The sequence below is a fragment of the Rosa rugosa genome, chromosome 1 (assembly GCF_958449725.1).
Source record: "Rosa rugosa chromosome 1, drRosRugo1.1, whole genome shotgun sequence".
Classification (NCBI taxonomy): domain Eukaryota; kingdom Viridiplantae; phylum Streptophyta; class Magnoliopsida; order Rosales; family Rosaceae; genus Rosa; species Rosa rugosa.
The window spans coordinates 26976912-26996011 of record NC_084820.1 but is presented as its reverse complement, the minus strand read 5'-3'; the positions used below and the strand labels follow the sequence as shown (position 1 = coordinate 26996011).

The 19100-nt window shown below is 39.2% G+C and overlaps 3 protein-coding genes across 3 annotated transcripts in view; all 3 read right to left on the bottom strand.

Annotated features, from left to right (window-relative positions):
• Positions 1-16439, bottom strand: part of LOC133724471 (uncharacterized) — an 81206-nt gene extending 64767 nt beyond the window's left edge. The window contains exon 1 of the mRNA XM_062151224.1: positions 16321-16439. The gene's annotated coding sequence lies outside the window, so the exon portion shown is untranslated. The remainder of the gene's footprint in view (positions 1-16320) is intronic.
• The window catches only part of LOC133724472 (uncharacterized), a 38618-nt gene that overhangs the window by 8203 nt on the left and 11315 nt on the right, over positions 1-19100 (bottom strand). The window lies entirely within an intron of this gene.
• Positions 132-2719, bottom strand: LOC133724469 (G-type lectin S-receptor-like serine/threonine-protein kinase LECRK3). The gene has a single exon (XM_062151221.1). It carries the CDS (start codon positions 2545-2547, stop codon positions 217-219), a length of 2331 nt encoding a protein of 776 aa, XP_062007205.1. The 5' UTR covers positions 2548-2719; the 3' UTR covers positions 132-216.

Sequence of the window (19100 nt, the reverse complement as noted above, 5' to 3'; positions counted from 1 at the left end):
TATTATATTTACTACAGATTCCTTAATTATATGAATGCTAGAGTTACAAAGTAGCTCATAGTTTAAAAGCTTTTCTATGAAGAAGTTTACAGAGTAGCAATATACAAATCATGATGACACAAGGACATACAGAGAACAAAGTACGCAAAGAATTCCTCGTATCCATAAATAAGTTTTATCACATCGATCAAGGCAAAGCTCAGACAACTTGAGAATCTAGATGGTACTGAGAAATGAATTTGGACTAGGAGGAACTGGGATTTCTACAGTCCCTTCCAACATAAGCAGAACCTTCTTCATAGAAGGACGGAGCGACGGCTCATCCTGGATGCACCAAAGTCCCACTTTAACCACCCTTTCCAATTGCTTTCTGTCTATGTTTTCATCCCCGACCAATTTTCTGAGCTCACCACTCTCAAAATTATGATAGACCAATTCATCCAAGATAGCTTCATCATGAGGAAGACTCCAGTCCACATTTCTACGACAGCATAAAATCTCCAACAGCACAATTCCAAAGCTGTAAACATCTGCTTTAACTGTTACAGGCATTTTCCTATGCCACTCAGGCGCAACATATCCTTTAGTCCCTCTAATGCCGGTAGTGGTTCTAGTCTGCTCTGGCTGAAGCAGCTTGGCCAATCCGAAGTCAGAGATTTTTGGGCACATGTACTCATCCATCAGTATGTTTTGAGGTTTTATGTCGCAGTGAATGATCTGTGTATCACACTCCTCATGGAGATAAAGAAACCCTCGTGCTATGTTGCATGCAATTCCCATTCTTTCTTCCCAGTAAGGTTTCCTCTCATGTGTGAAAAGTATATCTGCAAGTGAACCATTGCTCATGTACTCGTACACCAAAAGCTTCTTTGGTCCATCAAGACAGTACCCAAGTAAACGGACTAAATTCCGGTGATGGGTTCTGCCAATAATTCTCATTTCAGTCTGAAATTCTTTGTCACCTTCAGCTGCAAATTTCTCAAGTCTCTTGACAGCAACTAGCTTTTGGCTATTTCCAATCACCCCTTTGTAGACAGTTCCTGAGGCTCCTCTACCAACCTCTTCATTGAAATTATTAGTCATCTTTTCTAGCTCTTCATAAGCATATGGTCGCGGAGCTACATCCTCATTCCACTCAGCATCACCATTGAATTCATTCATTCTTTTATATGCCCAGACATTGTGTTTCCATAATACAATTACAGAAATCATCAACAAAATGGACCCCAAAGCAGTAAATGACACGCCAATAATCAAGAATACAATTCTACCATTTTTCCTGCTTCCTTTTGGAACAACTGCGTCTGGAGCTGGAGCTGCAGGAGACATGACAACCTCCTTGAGGAAAACTATGTTCGAAGTACCCGAAACTGTTCTTCCATATCTCAAAGGAAGCCTCTGTTTTTTACAGCTTGCACCTTCAAGAACTGCAGCCTGACAGTTCAAATCCTCCAAACAGGCCTGTTTGCAATCTTCTGTACCTGAAGATGACAGAACCATATATGGCACATCCTCCCATGTTGTGCTGCCCAGTTCTTGCATGGTGTAGTTGCAATTCCAATTCTTCGATCTGCAAACATCTCCAACGGAAGAATTTCTCTCACAACCTGAAGTCTGATTTCCCGGGTTGACAGATTCGAATCCAGGAAGACATCTACAGCCCATTATTTCACAGTAACTATTAAATCCGCATATACCTTTAGGGACACATCTATCCGTTGAAGATGACCATTCAGGGGACCAATTTCCTTTCTGTTCAAGATCATACGAATACAGACGAAAAATCCCATCCGCATCAATTCTCATAAGATAAGAATTTCCTCGAGTGGGAAGACCTCCATCGGTGAGATTCATTAAATTTCCACCAGTATCATTGAGCAAGTAGAGACGGCCATCAACACCTAAATTTAGTGACACATTTGATCCTTCTCCATCTGTGCCAGATGCATAGTACGCATATTGAACACCACCATCTGGTCCAGTGTCAACAGGGTACTGGACAAGGTTTCCATCACCTTGCATAGCGAGACGGAAAATACCTGATGAGTGATCAGTTTCTGATTTAGCAGACACAAGTTCCTTCCCTGCTAGCAGTGGTTGAGTGGGCAACAAGGTATCAGTTGGGTACTGGAAGCTTTGCCATACTATTGCCCGACTCGCATTGTACAGCACAAAATTACCCGTATCAAGCATCGAAGCAGAAGAAATAGGCATTGGAGACTCAACCACCAAACTTCGCCCTTCTGTCGACTGCAAGGCAATCCCATCACTTGTGAAGAACAAGGTGGCATTGTTTGAGACTAGTCCACCATCTCGATCTGCAGTCCACACCACAGTCTTTTCGGGGACTCCAGCAACAACTATCCCCACAGCAAAGCCATTGCCTTGCTTGTAAAAGCCAAAGGCATACATACCGGAACGAGACAACCATGAGGAGTTGGTAGTGGGTGTTAAAGCAGAGCCCCTGCTTATATTAGACTGCAGTTGTTGTGCTTCAGCATAATTGAAGAACGCAGAGGCAAGAAGATAACAAACTATAAAAGCCATATCTCAATGAGACTTCTCTACCTTTTGTTCCTCTTCTTTTTTCTTAAAACAGTCTACAAAATTGGTTGTACTATGAAGTTTTTATTCTAAAATTGCTTTAATATAAGTTCTAGTGGTAGTAATGAACCTGTAGGAACTCGTTCTCTCTGTAGGAATGACTTGCTTTAGCCAAGTCAAGTCCCCCTTAGAAAATGTCAAGGTTCCAAGGTCCTCATAAATGAGCGTCTTTTGCAAGTTGTGTCAATATAGTCTGAAACTTCTTAAAGACTTCGAACCTAAAGACAAGGCAAAGACTAAAGGAAACTTCCAATGAACTTGAAAGTGATGGGGCAGTATTTTCTCATGCCTTGACTGGGATAACATTGACTTTTCTTGCTCTGCTAGTCACTAAATTATGGTTCTGGTCCGCAATTCTGACAGGACTAACGTTATCTAAAAATAACTAGCAACCTTCACGCTGTAGGTGCAATTACAGCTCACCTAAGGAAAAGATGATCAGGTATGTCGTAAAAACATTTATTAACAGACTGATCATGTGAACTTTGGCTGCTACTTTACTCACCCCACTGGAAGTTTCATGCAAAAACCTCAGCTAAGCCATAAAAAAATTAAAGAACATAGGGCTGGGCACGGGCCGGGTCCGACTTAATTTTCACTGGGCCCGGACCCAGCCCATTTCTTACGGTTCGGGCCCAAAGCCCGTTTTGCCACAATCAGGGACCGGCCCGTTTCATTTCGGGCCGGGCTTCCGGGCCCAAATGCCTGTATTTTTACCTTTGCTTATGCCTATATATATATCCGTATCTAGTTTGCTATATATCCAGATTTCATTTATATCAACCTGTTGAAGATTTGAATCAAAACACAATATCAAGATCCAAAGTTCAAGCTGCAAATTCGAATATCCAGAACACATAATATCCAAATTCAAATACTCATCAAGAACAATTGAAGCTACAATTCAAATACGAAGTGTCCAATTCAAATACAAATATACAATGAAATAGAAAGTCCTAATTCAGATACAGCAATTTAGTAGCCATTTTTCCAGTCTTCTATCCAGCAGGAATGCAGCCATCCATCAATTGGCTTCCACAGTTTTCCCTACAATAGCCATCATAAATAGATTTAGATAACAAAGAAGTTAAAGAACCATTCAAGCTGCAACTTTACTCAACTAGCACTACACATAGAACCTACTTCAATAACAAAGAACCATTCAAGAGCCAAAAGTTTACTCAACTAGGAGTACACAGAGAACCTACTTCAATACCAATATTCAAGATTATCAACAACTCAATATACAAAAATACCGGAAACTGCAGATCTCTTAATATAGAAACAAATACCAGAAACTGCAACTCAAGATAATCAACCATTGAAGCATATTTGCAGTCACTAATCGACATCATTTTCTCAGCAAACACTCAAAATACAAAAACCAGTTAACTAAACAAAATACAAAAGGCAATGAACTGAACAAAAACCCAAATCCCAGTTTAGCTACAAACCAAATAAGCACAAAAAGAGATCAAATTTATCAATAAAGTGAGGAACCCATGAAGCTAAAACGAGATGGTAGACCTGAAGAACAACGGGCTCCTATTTTGGTGTCTCGGCCTCACAGCTATGGCGGAGGAGAGGGAGAAACTGAGAGACGGAGGCGGCCTCTGGTGCGATGTGAACTCTCTCCGGTGAAGACGAAGACGAAGTGTCGAAGACGGTGCTAACTTAGACGAAGATCGGAAGATGAACTCGGTCGGCAATGGAATAAAGAGAGCAGTCTCGGGCTCTCGGGCTTGCAGCTCTGCAAGTGAAGTGGAGAGAGAGAGAGAGCAGCCCTGGGCGTCTCAGCGGCGGGGATCTCGGCGTCTCAGCGGAGGAGAAGGAGGCGGACTCTCGTTGGTATTAGGTTCAGATCTACACGAAGAAAATTAGAAATGAAGGGATTAGGTTTAGGTATTTGAGTGAAGAGTGCAATCCTGTGTGTATGATCTTATGATAAAGATTTTGAGGCTTATATGAGGACCAATACTACATGAACATCTGTCCTCTTTACTCTATGACGGGCCTGACGGGCTTTGACAGCTTTGAAAGACAAGGCCCGGCCCGAACCTTTTGTTTGAAGGTCAAGGCCCGGGCCCGAACCGTTTGGTTAAAAAAAAATTGGGCCCGGCCCGTTCGGGTCGGGCTTTGACGGGCCGGTCCAGGTTTGAGGGTTTTCGGGCTTAAATGCCCAGCCCTAAAAGAACAAAGAGGCAACCAACAATGAAACCATATACTAGATCAAGACGAAAAATCCAAGTCACCACCACTGCTATCCCAATTACCTTCCACCTAGGGTGGGGGTTTGGGATTGGGAAGAGGAGACCATTACCTACGAGGGAGGGAAAATGAGGGCGTCTTGATCTAGTATATGCCAGTATACACTCATCCACCACTTGTAGCATGCACCTCATCATCCTGCTAATGGCTTTAGGGATGGCAAAAACCATTAGGATGTCCTCATTTTATGAATTTGAGTTGGTGACTACACAAGCAAGCAACTTGCCTAGGAAATGTAAATTTGAGTTGGTGGATCCAAGGATTAAAATATATGTATCTACATATCTATCTGTTTTAGGAAAAAGGAGAACAGCAGAGAGAATTGAGAGAATGAGTTGTGCTTTCATTGATAATAAGGGCCTTTTTATATAGAGGATTACAAGCAAAAAATATCAATTTTATAAGGAAATTGAATCGCACAATGATTAGGATATCTCCATAGATATAGTTAAGACTAACCCTATTACAACTCAGACAAGTAATCAGAGTTTGTGCCCGACACACAAACTAGGTGTCCTTAAACACTCCCCCTTGTGTCGCCCAAACGTGGTGCTACTCTCGTTGCCTCGTCAAAAACCTTGTTGAGTAACAAAAACCCAGTGGGACCAAAATAACCTCGGTCGAAGGAGAAAAATAGTACAACACACCCTTCACATTTTGAGACCAAACATGTAGACATCTCCCCCTAATGTCTGCATCTCCCCCTGATGACTACGATCATGGGAGCTCGGATAACTTCTGCAAAAAATGCTACCAACATGTTTCTTGAAAGTGGAACTTAGGCAATGACTTAGTGAACAAGTTTGTCATACTATTCTCATATCGAACCTAGTTCAGTTTGATCTTGAGGAGAGTTTGTTGTTGCTGATTATATTTGGTGTTGTCGCCTTTGATGTAGCCTTGCTTCATTTATTCAATGCAAACGGCATTATCCTCATAAATGCTCGTAGGCTCATCTGTGGTAGACTTCAAACCACAATTGCTTCGAACATGCGTAGTTATGGATCCAATCCATATACATTCACGAATTACTTCGTGAATAGCAATAATCTCTACATGGTTCGAAGATATAGCGACTAGGGTCTGTTCTGTAGACCTCCAAGATATCATGGTCTTACCCATACTGAACACTTAACAGTTTGGGAACAACCTTTGTGTGGGTCAGAGAGGTACCCAGAATCAGCAAAACCTTCCAAATCACCAATGTCGTTTTGGGATGGGGATATAGGATGCAGGCCAGTGTTGGCGGCGTTCCTGGTGTGTGATGGGTCTGAATCCATCATCTCTATGTAGGGATAGAACAAGCTCATATCAATCGTACATCTCAAGTGTCGAGACATATAGTTTACACCAATCCAATGGCGTCGCTTTGGCGCAGAGCTATGTCTAGCTAACAAGTTCACAGCAAATGAGATGTCTGGTCTTGTGCATTGAGCTAAGTACAATAATGCGCCTATTGTACTTATGTAGGGCACTTTTGCCTCTAGCACATCTTCGTCATCATCCTTCAGACGAAGAGGATCTTTTTTAGGATCAAGACTACGAACGATCATGGGTGTCTTTGAAGGCTTGACCTTGTCAAAATGCCTAAGCATCCATCAACATGGTGATCAAGTTCTAAACCGAGACAAAATCGTGTTCTCCTAAGATCCTTCATCTCAAACTTGGATTTCAAATGTTCAGCGGTTTCCCTTAACTCCCTTTCAAATGTCACCAACATGAACCGCGATAGAATCTAGAACTTGTCATAGAAACATGCGGGCATTTACATATCCCTTTCCAATGAAGTAGTCACTTAGTGAGCGTTTCAACCTCATTGCAAACGCGCTCCGTGGTCTAGAGCCACTTGACTTGAGTAAATGAAGTTCACCAGGAACCTTTATATATATTCCATATTTAGATCCCCATAAAGATACGTAGTGACCACATTCATAAGCTGCATGTTTAGTTATTCGGAAACTAGCAAACTGACAAGGTAGTAAAGTGCAATAACATCCATTACAGGAGAATATGTCTCCTCGTAATTGATTCCAGGGCGTTTTGTGAGAATCCTTGATCCATAAGGCGAGATTACCATCTCTTTTTCTCATCACGTTTTCTAACGAAGACACATTAGTTAATAGATTTTATGTTAGGAGGTGTCAGCATCATTGGCTCGAAAAATCTTCCTATTCGTTAGAGAATCCAACTTAATCTGGATCGTATCTTTCCATTTAGGCCAATTTTCTCTACATTGGAATTCATTCATCAACGGAGCGTGGTTCGATATCATCGGACTCAACGAATTCATGCGCAATGAAATGCACGAATACATCATCAATCGTGATGGAGTTTTTATCCCACGTCTCATGTACACTAGTATAATTTTTAGAGAGCTCTATATTCTCAGGAATAGGTTCTGGCATTGAGGCATCCCCCAATGATAACCTTAATCCGGAACATTCTCATGAGATTAATTTTGAGTGTCGATTATCAAAAGATTGAAAGTATCTTTCGAACCCACGGGCCTCCTACACATCCTAGCTGGGGTCATGGCCTGTAACGCCAGAGTGCCACTCTCTATGGCGTTGGTGCCATGCCTACCTCCATGTAGGGTGGCACTTCGTTCTCTTGTAGGGACGTCCATCCTTGTAGGCATATTTGCAGCAGATATGTGTGATCTCGTCACTTTAGAGGGGATCAAGATGAGACATAATGGGGACAGACCACGACAATTTCTATTGTTCCTGTTGAACATCCGTGTTCTTATCTCCCCCTAACGACAGGAAGACTGTCTCATCAAAGTGACAATCCACAAATCTAGCGGTAAAGAGATTGCCTAGCAAGGGTATTAAGTAGCAGACGATTGTTGGAGTCTCAACTCCAACGTATTTGCCCATTCGTCTAGGAGGACCCATCATGGTGTGATGTGACGACACAATTGTCACATAAATGGCGCACTCAAATATGCGTAAGTACAAGATACTTGTACCTAGTCACTAGCTATAACGCATAGATAGATTACGTGGCAGTGGGTCGTAAATGAATTAGCATAGCTGCATGCAATATTGCATCGTAAATGATATAGGGAGATTGGTGTGCATTACCAATGTCTAGGCTACCATCGTAGTCATTTCCGCGAGACCATTTGGGTGTGTACATGAGAATATGATGTCCAAAATCAGTCCCAGTAATATGCAATAATCATCGAAAGTCTTCGATGTAAACTCTTTAGCATTGTCAAGTCCAATTGACTGAATGGGATGATCCGGGGAGTGAGCCTGTCACCATATGATTTGTGCTAGGAGTGTAGTATAAGCAGCATTACAAGTGGACAATGGTACAACATGTGACCAGCGTGTTTGTGTGTCAACCAACAAAATGAAATATTTAAACGTCCGCAAGTTGGTTGAAACGGTCCACAGAATCCTCTCGAATTCTGTAAAAACAGAATGAGTATTTTCGTATCCTTTGCGTAGGAAGGTCTCAGTCCTAATTTCCATAAGGAATAGGCTTTGTAGAAAGAGCGAGAGGCCTTAGAAGCAACCAATGAGGATTTTGGTTGTGCCTAAGCGTTTGAAAAAGCTGTCATAAGCAAAATTGGTGATTACATAACCGTCCATGGCGTCATGGCCGTGGGAAACATCATCCATGGCGTCATGACCATAGAAGACGCCTACCATGGCGTCATTAGAGTGGACATGGGCGACCCTAGGCCTGCGGTGGACGGCGTCAGCGCCAGAGGCAATGGCGGCGGCGGTCACACTTAGTCCAGGAATCAACCTTTGATTCTTGCTTCGTTTCGCTCGAAGAAATGGATGTTCGTGTGAAGTCTTTAATAGACGGATCATCATATCATGACTAGGATCACCTATCCTATCGTGACAAAGCCAATATATGTCTAAATCCAACAGATATTCTCTTATCACTATTGGATTTAATAGCTCAAATAGTGGTGACATAAAATCCACTAGAGAGACACATAGGTTTCTCTAAGATACGCCTTTATTCGCAATCATTAGAGGAAATGAAAAGAAACCTTTTTCCTTTCTCTACATGCGTTTTCGCATGGAATTCGTTGGTTAGAATAGCTCAATAGTTTTCGATTTTCCCTAGGTGCGTAGAGAGTTTCTGTGATAGTAATCAATGTGTCATTTGGCAAGCGGAATTTGGGCTATTCCATGTCCTTCAACTAATCCTAATGACCCAGCCATCGTAGTCACAAAGTAATATGCTCAGAATTGCAAATGGAGTCATAATGAAAAGGACTCGAAATTTTATTCATAAGCCAACGGAGTACATCATTGTTTATTAACCATTAAGAGAATCTAATCCAAATATTAGCTAATGCAAAACAATGGTAGTCATTTGACTTCTTTCGGTAACTCCAAAATAAATGTGACCAGGTCAGTAGAGAGATGTCGGTGGAGCAAAGCTCGCTTAAGTACCACTAATCTCAAAACCTTCCTATACATCACACTTACTTTGGATGAGCCTAGTTTGAAAAAAAATTAAATCATTGGCATTTACAACAAAATATATGGCAATTGCCTATTACATCTCTTGGAAAAATAAAGACTTAAACAGAATTGGCGATCTATAGATCCCAGCCAGATTTTAAGTCTTCAACCCTTCACTCTAGATCACCTTCTGGATCTTCTTGTTTCACATAGTGAGCTTCTCTTGCTTCACAATATGCTTTGTAGGCGGTATAATATCTTCACGAGCTCTATAAATGTGTGTCCAATGATCAGATGCTCCACATCGAGAATATACATCTCTGTGCTCATGCTCCCTTGATTGAGGCGTTTTGAAAGCGTCATTAGGATGGCTCTTAGTGTTGGTGGCGTCACCAACATGGCCAAAGGCGTTGCCTCCCTCTCTCTTCCCACATTGACCTCTTCGGTTCCGTGTCCGCCTATTTTGGCGGTTACCTTCCTCATTAGAGAGAGAATATGGACCAGAACGTCCAGAAATGTCCCTAGATTTAAGGTTTCGCTCTTGGCGCCCTCTCTTAGGGGCGCGACTATAATTGGTCTCCGGAATAAACTCTATTCCCACGGGTCTCGAATTATAGTTCTTCACAAGGATGTTGTCATGCTTTTCAGCGACATTCATGGCTCCAATGAGCTCATGAAATCTTGTGATCCGTCCTGTAGTAACATCGATTCGATAGTTCTTAGCAACCATCAAAGCAAAGACGGGCAAGGTGGAGAGAGTCCTCTCAATCAACATCACATCTGTGATCTTTTTACCACAGAATTCCATTAAGGATTTAATGCGAAGTGCTTCCGAGTTGTAATCAATAACTATCTTGAAATCACAAAAGCGGAGATTATGCCATCTCACTTCTAGGTTAGGAAGCAGGGAGTCACGGACGTTGCCAAAGCATTCTTCGAGTGAGACCCACAACCTTCTGGGGTCTTCTTTATTCATATACTCGTACTGGAGCGAATCATCCATATGACGAGTAATTAGGATGATGACTTTCGCCTTATTTGCCTCCAAGGCTACTCCATTTGCTTCCAAAGCTTGAGTTTGCTCAACAGTTGGCACATCCTGGCTAGGCTAAAAAATTGTATCCAGGATTCCTTGGGCCTTGAGATACTGGCGAACATCATGAACCCACTTGTGATATCCAGAGCCAGTTGTTCCTACTGGAGCAAAGTTCAGTTTGTTCAGGTTACTCATCCTGAAAATATGTCGCCGAAAAAGTTGGCTGGAATATGGTCTGAAAACGTTCGCCAGAGGTCTGTCTAGTTGCTGCTCGCTAGCCGGAACTTGGCCGGAATTGGCCGAAACTGCCCTAAATAGCTTCTGTTTGGTTTTTCTGCTTGCGGTTTAGTGACTAAGGCAGCCGTTTCAGTCACTTTTAGACCAATTCTTGAGGCTCTGCTTCCGATTCCTGAATCCTAGCGTCGAGGCGCCGGTGGTGGCTAAGTTTGGTAGCTGTAGGTGGTCTGGAAGGCAGCGAACTGGAGGAAGATTTGCTGCGGACGGTTTGGAGCTTCTGGTGACCGGTTGGGTAGGTTTCAGGCCGGTTCTAGTGGTTCTGCCGCCAGTTTTGGACTCCTGGGGTCGAGGGCTTCAAGGTGTGTAGCAGAGGCAGAAAGGGTTTCAAGGTTTTGTATTCGGATTTAGGTTTTGGCTATTTGTTTCAGGGTTAGAGTTTCGTGCTGATAACGTGTTTTAGGAAAAAGGTATGCAGAGAGAACATCATAGAGAATTGAGAGAATGAGTTGTGGTTTCATTGATAATAGAGGCCTCTTTATATAAAGGATTACAAGCAAAGAATATCAGTCTTACAAGGAAACTGAATCGTACAATGATTAGGATATCTCCGTAGATTCGGTAAGACTAACCCTATTACAACTCAGACAAGTAATCATAGTTTGAGCAAGACACACAAACTAGTGTGTCCTTAAACACTATCGGAATTTTAAAAAAGAGAGATATCGATAATATCGGGGATATCTGGAAAAATATATATTTTTTGAAAGAGTCAATTTATTGAAATTACATATATTTAACATATGAATGTCAACTTCATCTACATCAGAAAAGAGACTCTAAGTGGTTGAAAAGTCGCTCGCTGGTTTACAAAAATATAATAATCAGACTAAGACATATGATCCATATAGTACAAATTGCTTCATCATGAATTCTCCTCACCCAGATTCGTCTTTAGGGAATTTCTCCTCACATGGATTCCACTTCTCACTCGAATTTCTCTCGAAGGGAATACTCCTCACCCAGATTCGCTTTGAGAAGATCTCTCCTCACTCATATTCGCCTTGAGAAGATCTCTCCTCACACAGATCTGCATTTAGAGAATTACTTCTCACCCAAGATCGCCTTGAGGGTATTTCTCCTAACCTAGATTTGCCTTGAGGAGATCTCTCTTCATACAGATTTGCATTTAGATAATTACTTATCACCTAGAATCGCCTTCTCCTCACCCAAATTCTCCTTGAGAGGATTTCACTTCACCCAAATCTGCCTTCAGAGGTTTCACTTCAAGGTATTTTTTCCAAACAGGGTAATATGCCTCTTTATTAGGACACATCCTGACTAGAAACCGTTGTTAAAATTTTACACCTTGATATAATCTCCATATTCCATAATGTATGTTTATCTGTGAATAACAAAGTTTTTTTTTTTTCTATTTTTTTTTTCATCAGATTTTACAAATATTTCTTCATTTTATCGGAGATATATCCCAAATATCTAATATATCGAAGATTTTTGACGATATCAGAAATATTTCGCAGAAGCGGTGGAAAATAAGATATTTTCCCCTATAATATATTAGTCCCTCCAAAAAAAAAGATATCGGGGGATATATCAGAAATATCGTAGATATTTCAATCCTTGGGTGACCAAGAAGCTCAATGAATCTATTGCAGAGATTACGTTGAGCCTAGGAGTTGTGAGAGTTCCTCGCTCCAAAGTTCAGAATGTCTAAATAGAAGACAACTCCAATGGAGCACATCTATCACTTCTAGCAAAGAGGCCCTGGAAGCTGATGGTAATGCAACAATGGTTCAAGTCTTGTTGAATGGAAAAATCTGAATAATTTGACCATCATAGATTGTTGGTCTGGATCCAAGTTTTTCAGCTTAAAAATACTTTAGGCTGAAGATGAACAAATCTAAAAGGGGTGAACACGTTATGACAGATCCAAAATGCATTAATGCACAACTCAGATGAAAGCTTTTAACATCGAACCAACCAGATTTGATTTCTCAGGTTCTAAAAACATCCGAAGTCAACAGCAACGATTTATAGAAAATGAATGTGTCAAGACCTAATTGCAACCAGAATTAGATGTAAAATAAAATAGACTAGACGAAGCAGATAGAGTTGGAGGATTAGAAAAATCTCCACCCAACTTCAAGGACATTCAAATTGGGGGCGAGGCTATTTGAACCTACAAATCAATTAGTTCACTAATTTCTGCACATTTTCATTCCAACCAAACTTGTAGGGAAAGAAAGAATAAAACTTTTTGTTTCTCATCCCTACCTCTAAACCATGAGGCCATGTTAGAGGCACCTATCTAATGTGCAGTCACCCATGTGTTCTGAAATCTGAACCACAACGGTGCATTTAATCAGTAGCCAAGGTCATGGCCTTATTATTTTTTTCTTTTAATTTGAAAGAAAATAAGAAATGGTATGTTCAAATGTGCAAAGATCAAAACTGATCAAAACTAATTTCATTACAAAAAAAGAAAAGAAAAAATCTTTAAAGGACTACCTGAATCACCTTTGAATTTGTGCTGGCTATTTGAAATAGCCAACCCCATCTAGGATGAATGGCTGTTTGATTTTCGACAGCAAGCAAACATTAAAACTATATCAACTAAATGGTTTTTGGTGAAGTAAAATGGAAAAATAGAAAACATTCAACATATGTTGATGTCCTGCTCCTAGCAAGGTTTGGAAAAGGGATTAATGTGTGGTAAATAACTTACCAAGATGCTTTCATCAAAAATAGATTGATTTGAGCCTTGGAGAGTGCAAGAGCCACAAGGTTATCCAACTTTAACGATGATAACGCCTTGAAGTTCAGATTCCTTAAAAAGCAGGTCTACAAGAGGTCAAGAAAGAAGTTGCACCCACCAATGAAATTTTTTTTTGGGGGGGGGGGGGGGGGGGGGAGAACAAGGAAGACATTGCAGATAATGTGTACATACTTTTGTTCACCAAGAAAACGTGTAAAATACTTTTTCTTCAAATGAGTAAGATGCATAGTGTAGTAAGGTATTATAAAATCTATCTAACACCGGTACACAAGATAAAGAAACAAAATTAGAATATCATGAAGAAGGAATTATGAAGACAATAATATTTGAGACAGTTAAAATGTATGTAATCATAGTATTGACCGATTAAGTTTAGGCATAATTTTCTTTTATAAAGAAGTAACTATTTGTAGTAAACGGGGAACAGAATACAAATTTTGAAGCATCTAAACCATAAGGAGGGAAACTTTTCTATAAATACAGATAGAACTGGACAAATCAAGTATGACTTGGTTAGGTCCTAATATCAAGCCTCACAAGCTCACACCCAATTCAAATATCATATTTACATCTCTCACCCTATGCGCTGCACTTTGAAGCTCTATCCGGAATGTCAAAAACACTTTGTAGACTCATCTCCTCTACAATAACAACCTTGTCTCTTGATTTAGAGCCACATCCAATAGAAACCTGCCTTCTTGTTACACCTAAAACCTGTAATTTGAGAAGAATACATGAACTTTTCACATGTGACAGCGCGACTAGATCAAATACAGAACCAAACATTTTATAGAAAACTTACTAGAAAACTATATTATGATACAATCATGATAATAAACATCAGACCCTTGAAATTTTAGGCCTCAGTCTGTACCACCTATTACAGAAATTATTGATCTTCTCTTGATAAGATAAGAAACATATATGAATGTCTCATCAAACTTTCTTCAATATCTGTTCTGTCTTGGGTTCTGTCTTTATGGGGGAAAATATTAAGTTATGCATGTATTTTTGTAAGTCTGTGTGTCGTGTGTGTGTGTGTGTGGGATCTAGTACGTATTTTCAAGCAAAACCATACTTAAGTCACTTAAACTTACAAATGGTTTCTAGCTAATTTTGGAGGAGTAGTACTCAATGACCTGGGAAGGGATTTCAACTTTATTCTTAGGAACAACGAGAAACCCATCTACATTGTTGCCATTCCTAGTCACACTTAACATGATCTTAAGGGGACTTGACTAAATCAACATTCTGAAACATAATGAAAGACAAGAGCTTCCATCCACCCATGTGCCTTTGCAAAATCGCATCCAAGGAGTTTGTTTCACAATTCAAAAGATCACTTAGCCCACTTAGATCTATTGTTAGTTCAATACTATCCCCTTTGCATGCATCAAATCACTTTCCCAACAAAGCTTGCTTACAGGTACTAGAGCTTTCGGACTAAAAACCACTTTTCTTGAATAGGAGAACAAGTACCCTTCAAACTTGGGAAGTAATATTTCACTATTTCTTAACCAAGCCCCAGCGTATCTTTATCTATAAAACCTATCCTTAAACTAACCTCATGAGCATCCTATTGCACTGCATAGGTGTCAACAAGTACACAACCTCCCTACTAGTCATCATTATTCCTGTAAATATGTAACGATAATTTTGAAGTCTCTGGATTGTGCTGAGATTTATAATTACAAGAAGTCAAAACAAACTCGTACTTTCGCTTAAGCTTTCAGCACAAAAGGACCAGCATTCTGGTAGCACATTTCAATCCTACCACTCTCCCTGTCTCAGTTGCTAAAGATCACTATAAAGTACAAATGGCGCATACAACAGATATGTATAGAGATCAAATTCAGGAGATCTGAAACTATCAGAAACTAACACAATTCCTAAAAACGAAACTCTTGACAAGATGCACTTCAAATGACAAGCAATATATAAAAATTCTCAACTAAGTTTCCACCTCTCTTAACCCTTGCCACTCGTTACAAACTACAAAGATACGACACAAGCCCGCCATGGTATGTTAACGTGCGTACAAGGAATAAAGGCTCCCAGTAAAACCAATGATTAAAGGACACATAATCCAGAGAAGATCATAACTTACAGCTACTTTCGTCCAAGAATATAAATATAACACATCAACTAACATTCCTTATTGCCTATGGACAGTCTTTCCAATTCATAGGCAATAAGATATATTTAACATGAATTTGATAGTTTACTACTGCTTTACCATTTGAGTGGTGCATATCTAATACTAAGGCTACCAAACCAAGTTCAACAAGTGTAGAATATGAGATAATAGTCCAGGGGAAATGTGGACACCAGAGCAAATTTAGGTATTCAACGACTCTTACAAGGCTATCGCATGATGTCTAAAGTATCAACATACCTGAAAACCAGGCCATAGTTGATGTATTACCCGGGAAAATTTACTAAACCGATGGTTTAACTTACTAAATCGATATAACAACTGTTATATTAAGCAAAATTACTTGTTCAAATGCTCTTAACTTATTTGGGGCAGTGATGAATATGATGTTGTATCTACAATTATCCCAGAGTTTCGATTAATTCAACTATCATAGTGCAACAATTAAGAGACCTTGAAAATGTTATTCATTCCGTTTTGATTCTGAGTAACGGTGTGTGACCATATACGCTCATAGACATCAGAGCAACAACAACAACAACACAGTGAGGAGTTGTAAACACCTATAATATGTTCACATACACTTGAATTAGAAATTACCCTGTAATTGTGAAAGGGTAACAACAACAACAACAACAAGTGTTCAATTAATTTCAAGTGCTCACATCCCACATTGGAACCCTAATAAGTCAGTATTTTAATGGAGGAACAAAACCAACATGAATCAAATTCATTTGCAACAGATAGGTGAACTTGAAAATTTGAATCAGAGGAAAGCAATACTGACCAGTTCACGCGCCGCCGAAATGCGGTGGCCGATAAGCGCTGATGAGGAGTCGGAAAGTTGCCTGCGTTTTTCCGGTGAAGATTGTCCGTCACTTCCTTTCTTTCCAGATTTTCCAGTTGGTCTCTGTTTTGATCCACATTTTACAGTTTTACAGTAACTGAGAAATGCGTTTTTACGGCCATGATTGACAACAAAAATAATAACAACGGCTGGGATTCACACTGACTGGGCCGAGAAGGCATGCTCCGAGCAGGGGTGACTCATACTTCCTTTTTAAGTCAAGAAAAATTCTTGCGTACGTCAGTCATACCAAACACGTGGTACCCCTGCCAATCACACTTTAGAAAGTTTTTGCCTTATTCCAAAACTACCCCTGATTTTTAAAAGTGCAATACCCAAAATACCCCCCTGCTGGGCACTGATTGGACAGTCGCACCGCCATGTGCCCTACGCAAGACTTTCTCTTAAGTCAATCCTAATTTCTTCTTCGAAACATAAAAATAAAATAAATTAAATTATTCAATCATACTGTAAGCTGATCGGTTCGTTTCAAGTTTTTTTTTTTTCTCCTTTTTGTTTCTTTATGGAAAAATCACAATATATTTTTACACTGGAGACACGTGATGTCACACTCTTTTTAGGACACGACAATAAGAGACATCTTTCAAGTAACTTTGACTGCTCTCTAATATGTTTTAGAAAGCAATCTCTGTGTCGAAGCGAACGGAGTCTGAATCGATAGAGACAGTGAAGAGCCTGAATCGATCTCTGAGAAGCTCACTCACTGAGTCAGAGCGAACGAAGGAGAAGACTCTAGCTTTTGGTTTATAATTTCTTTGGACTAAATTCCAACTGTTCATTAACTACAATAACCTTATATATGTGGAGTATGAAGGACTGAAGCACTCATGCATGTACCACATGAATCTCCACAACTTTGTTTTTCTGAGAGATCCATGGAAGCCCGGGTTCTTAGAAGCAGAGAACAAAGGTGGAGACTGAATAAAGAAAAAAAAATGCATAGAATTAAGTGGCATAAGTCTCCAATTTATAAGTAGGAGATCGTGAGTTCGACTCACAATAGACTAGTTGTTGTATATGAGTTGTTTATTTGATAAAAATAAATAAATAAATAAATAAATAATTAAATAACATTAATGTGAGAAAGAAATTTCTAAAATTTTGTTAATTGACACGGAAATTTTTGAGCCATTAGATTATATGGAGGTCGGAGATTTTACGAAATTCACGAACTTCATGACTTACTCATTTTAGAGGAGCCTGATCCATTTGTTTCCAGCTCTTCTAAAGTGAGGAGGGTGTGAATTTACTTCAATTTCATAAACTTTGGATTCTCTATCTAATTTAAAGGTTGTGACAATTGACATATCACTCTTCCACAAATTTTGGTCTTTCATCTAACTCAAATTAACTTGTCGTTAACTCTAGAAAAAAAAAAAAAAGATATTTCTTGTCAGTGTTTTTCCTATGCGTCAAGTTCCTATGCGTCGTTAACTCTAGGAAAACGAAATAAACTAAACTCAATAACCAGAAACAATCATGTTAGAGTTGTCGAATTTGTTGGTCGTCTCTGAAAAATAAGAAAAACATAAATCCATCCCATGGCTTTGCACTCTTTGCCAAATTCTCTTGGCACTAGTTCTTTAAAGATTTTCAAACAAAATCATTCAATTTTAAGACCAACCCTCCTCTTAAATTGTCTGGAGTCAAATATTCTTTTCTTGAAAAACAATCCGTTTGTTCCTATATAATTGTATTCTCACAGTATAAACAAATCATCAATACAATATTATCTTTCATACCAAATTTAATAGTGTGGACCTTGGAAGATTGTTGACTTGGCTAACCATTAGGGCACCCGTTGCTTGTTAGGGCAAAATTGAGGAGATAGTTAAGAGTCAATGTATAATTATTTGGGTAAAAGTTATAAATGATCCCTGTGATTTGGGGTGATACTCAATATTAACCTTGTTGTTTCAAAATGTTTATTCTTACTATTGTGATTTGCAAAATTGATCAAAGTTGGTCTAAAAACTAATTTTGACAAAAACTTTCCCATGTCCAATTCACATGTAAGGATAAGTTTGTCATCTCAAAAAAAAAAAAAAAACAAAATAAATTAAAAATTTTATAGGAAAAGAAATTTAAAATAAATAAAAATCAGAATTCCACAACCTTCTATTTTTTTAATTTCATTTTTCAAATGCTATTTCATTTAATTTCTTTTGCTACTTTAAATTGAAATGACAAATTTATCCTTGCACATGAGAGATTTTTGTCAAAAATAGAATTTGGACCAATATTAATTTGTTTCGCGAACCACAGGGATAAAATTAAATATTTTTAAACCACAAGATTAATTTTGAGCATCACTCCAAACTACAAGGATTATTTATAACTTTTACCCTAATTATTTCTTGAGAATGCATAGTCTTTGATGACAGGTCCGCTTGGTTTGGTGCATCCTTTGAATGTAAACTGTATGCAAATGATGTGAAATTCCGGGTATGGTATCATTAATTTGTTTTGAAAATCTAATGCATTCCGGTCAATTCAAGGAATGAAAATAGAATTGGAAAATTTAACAGAGGAAGAAAAGTCTAGGGTACAATCTTCGTCAAGGCAAGACAAAGTGGTTTGAATAATTCACTTTCAACTGCACTGGAATTTTCATTCTCTGCGTAATGTAGACGTACGTCTGTTTATGTTTTAAGAAATAATGGAATGTTGACTTGGCTAACACAACTTGCAATTTGTGA

Excerpts from the sequence above, each read along its gene's own strand:
- LOC133724469 (XM_062151221.1), bottom strand. The coding sequence starts at position 2,547 with ATGGCTTTTATAGTTTGTTATCTTCTTGCCTCTGCGTTCTTCAATTAT.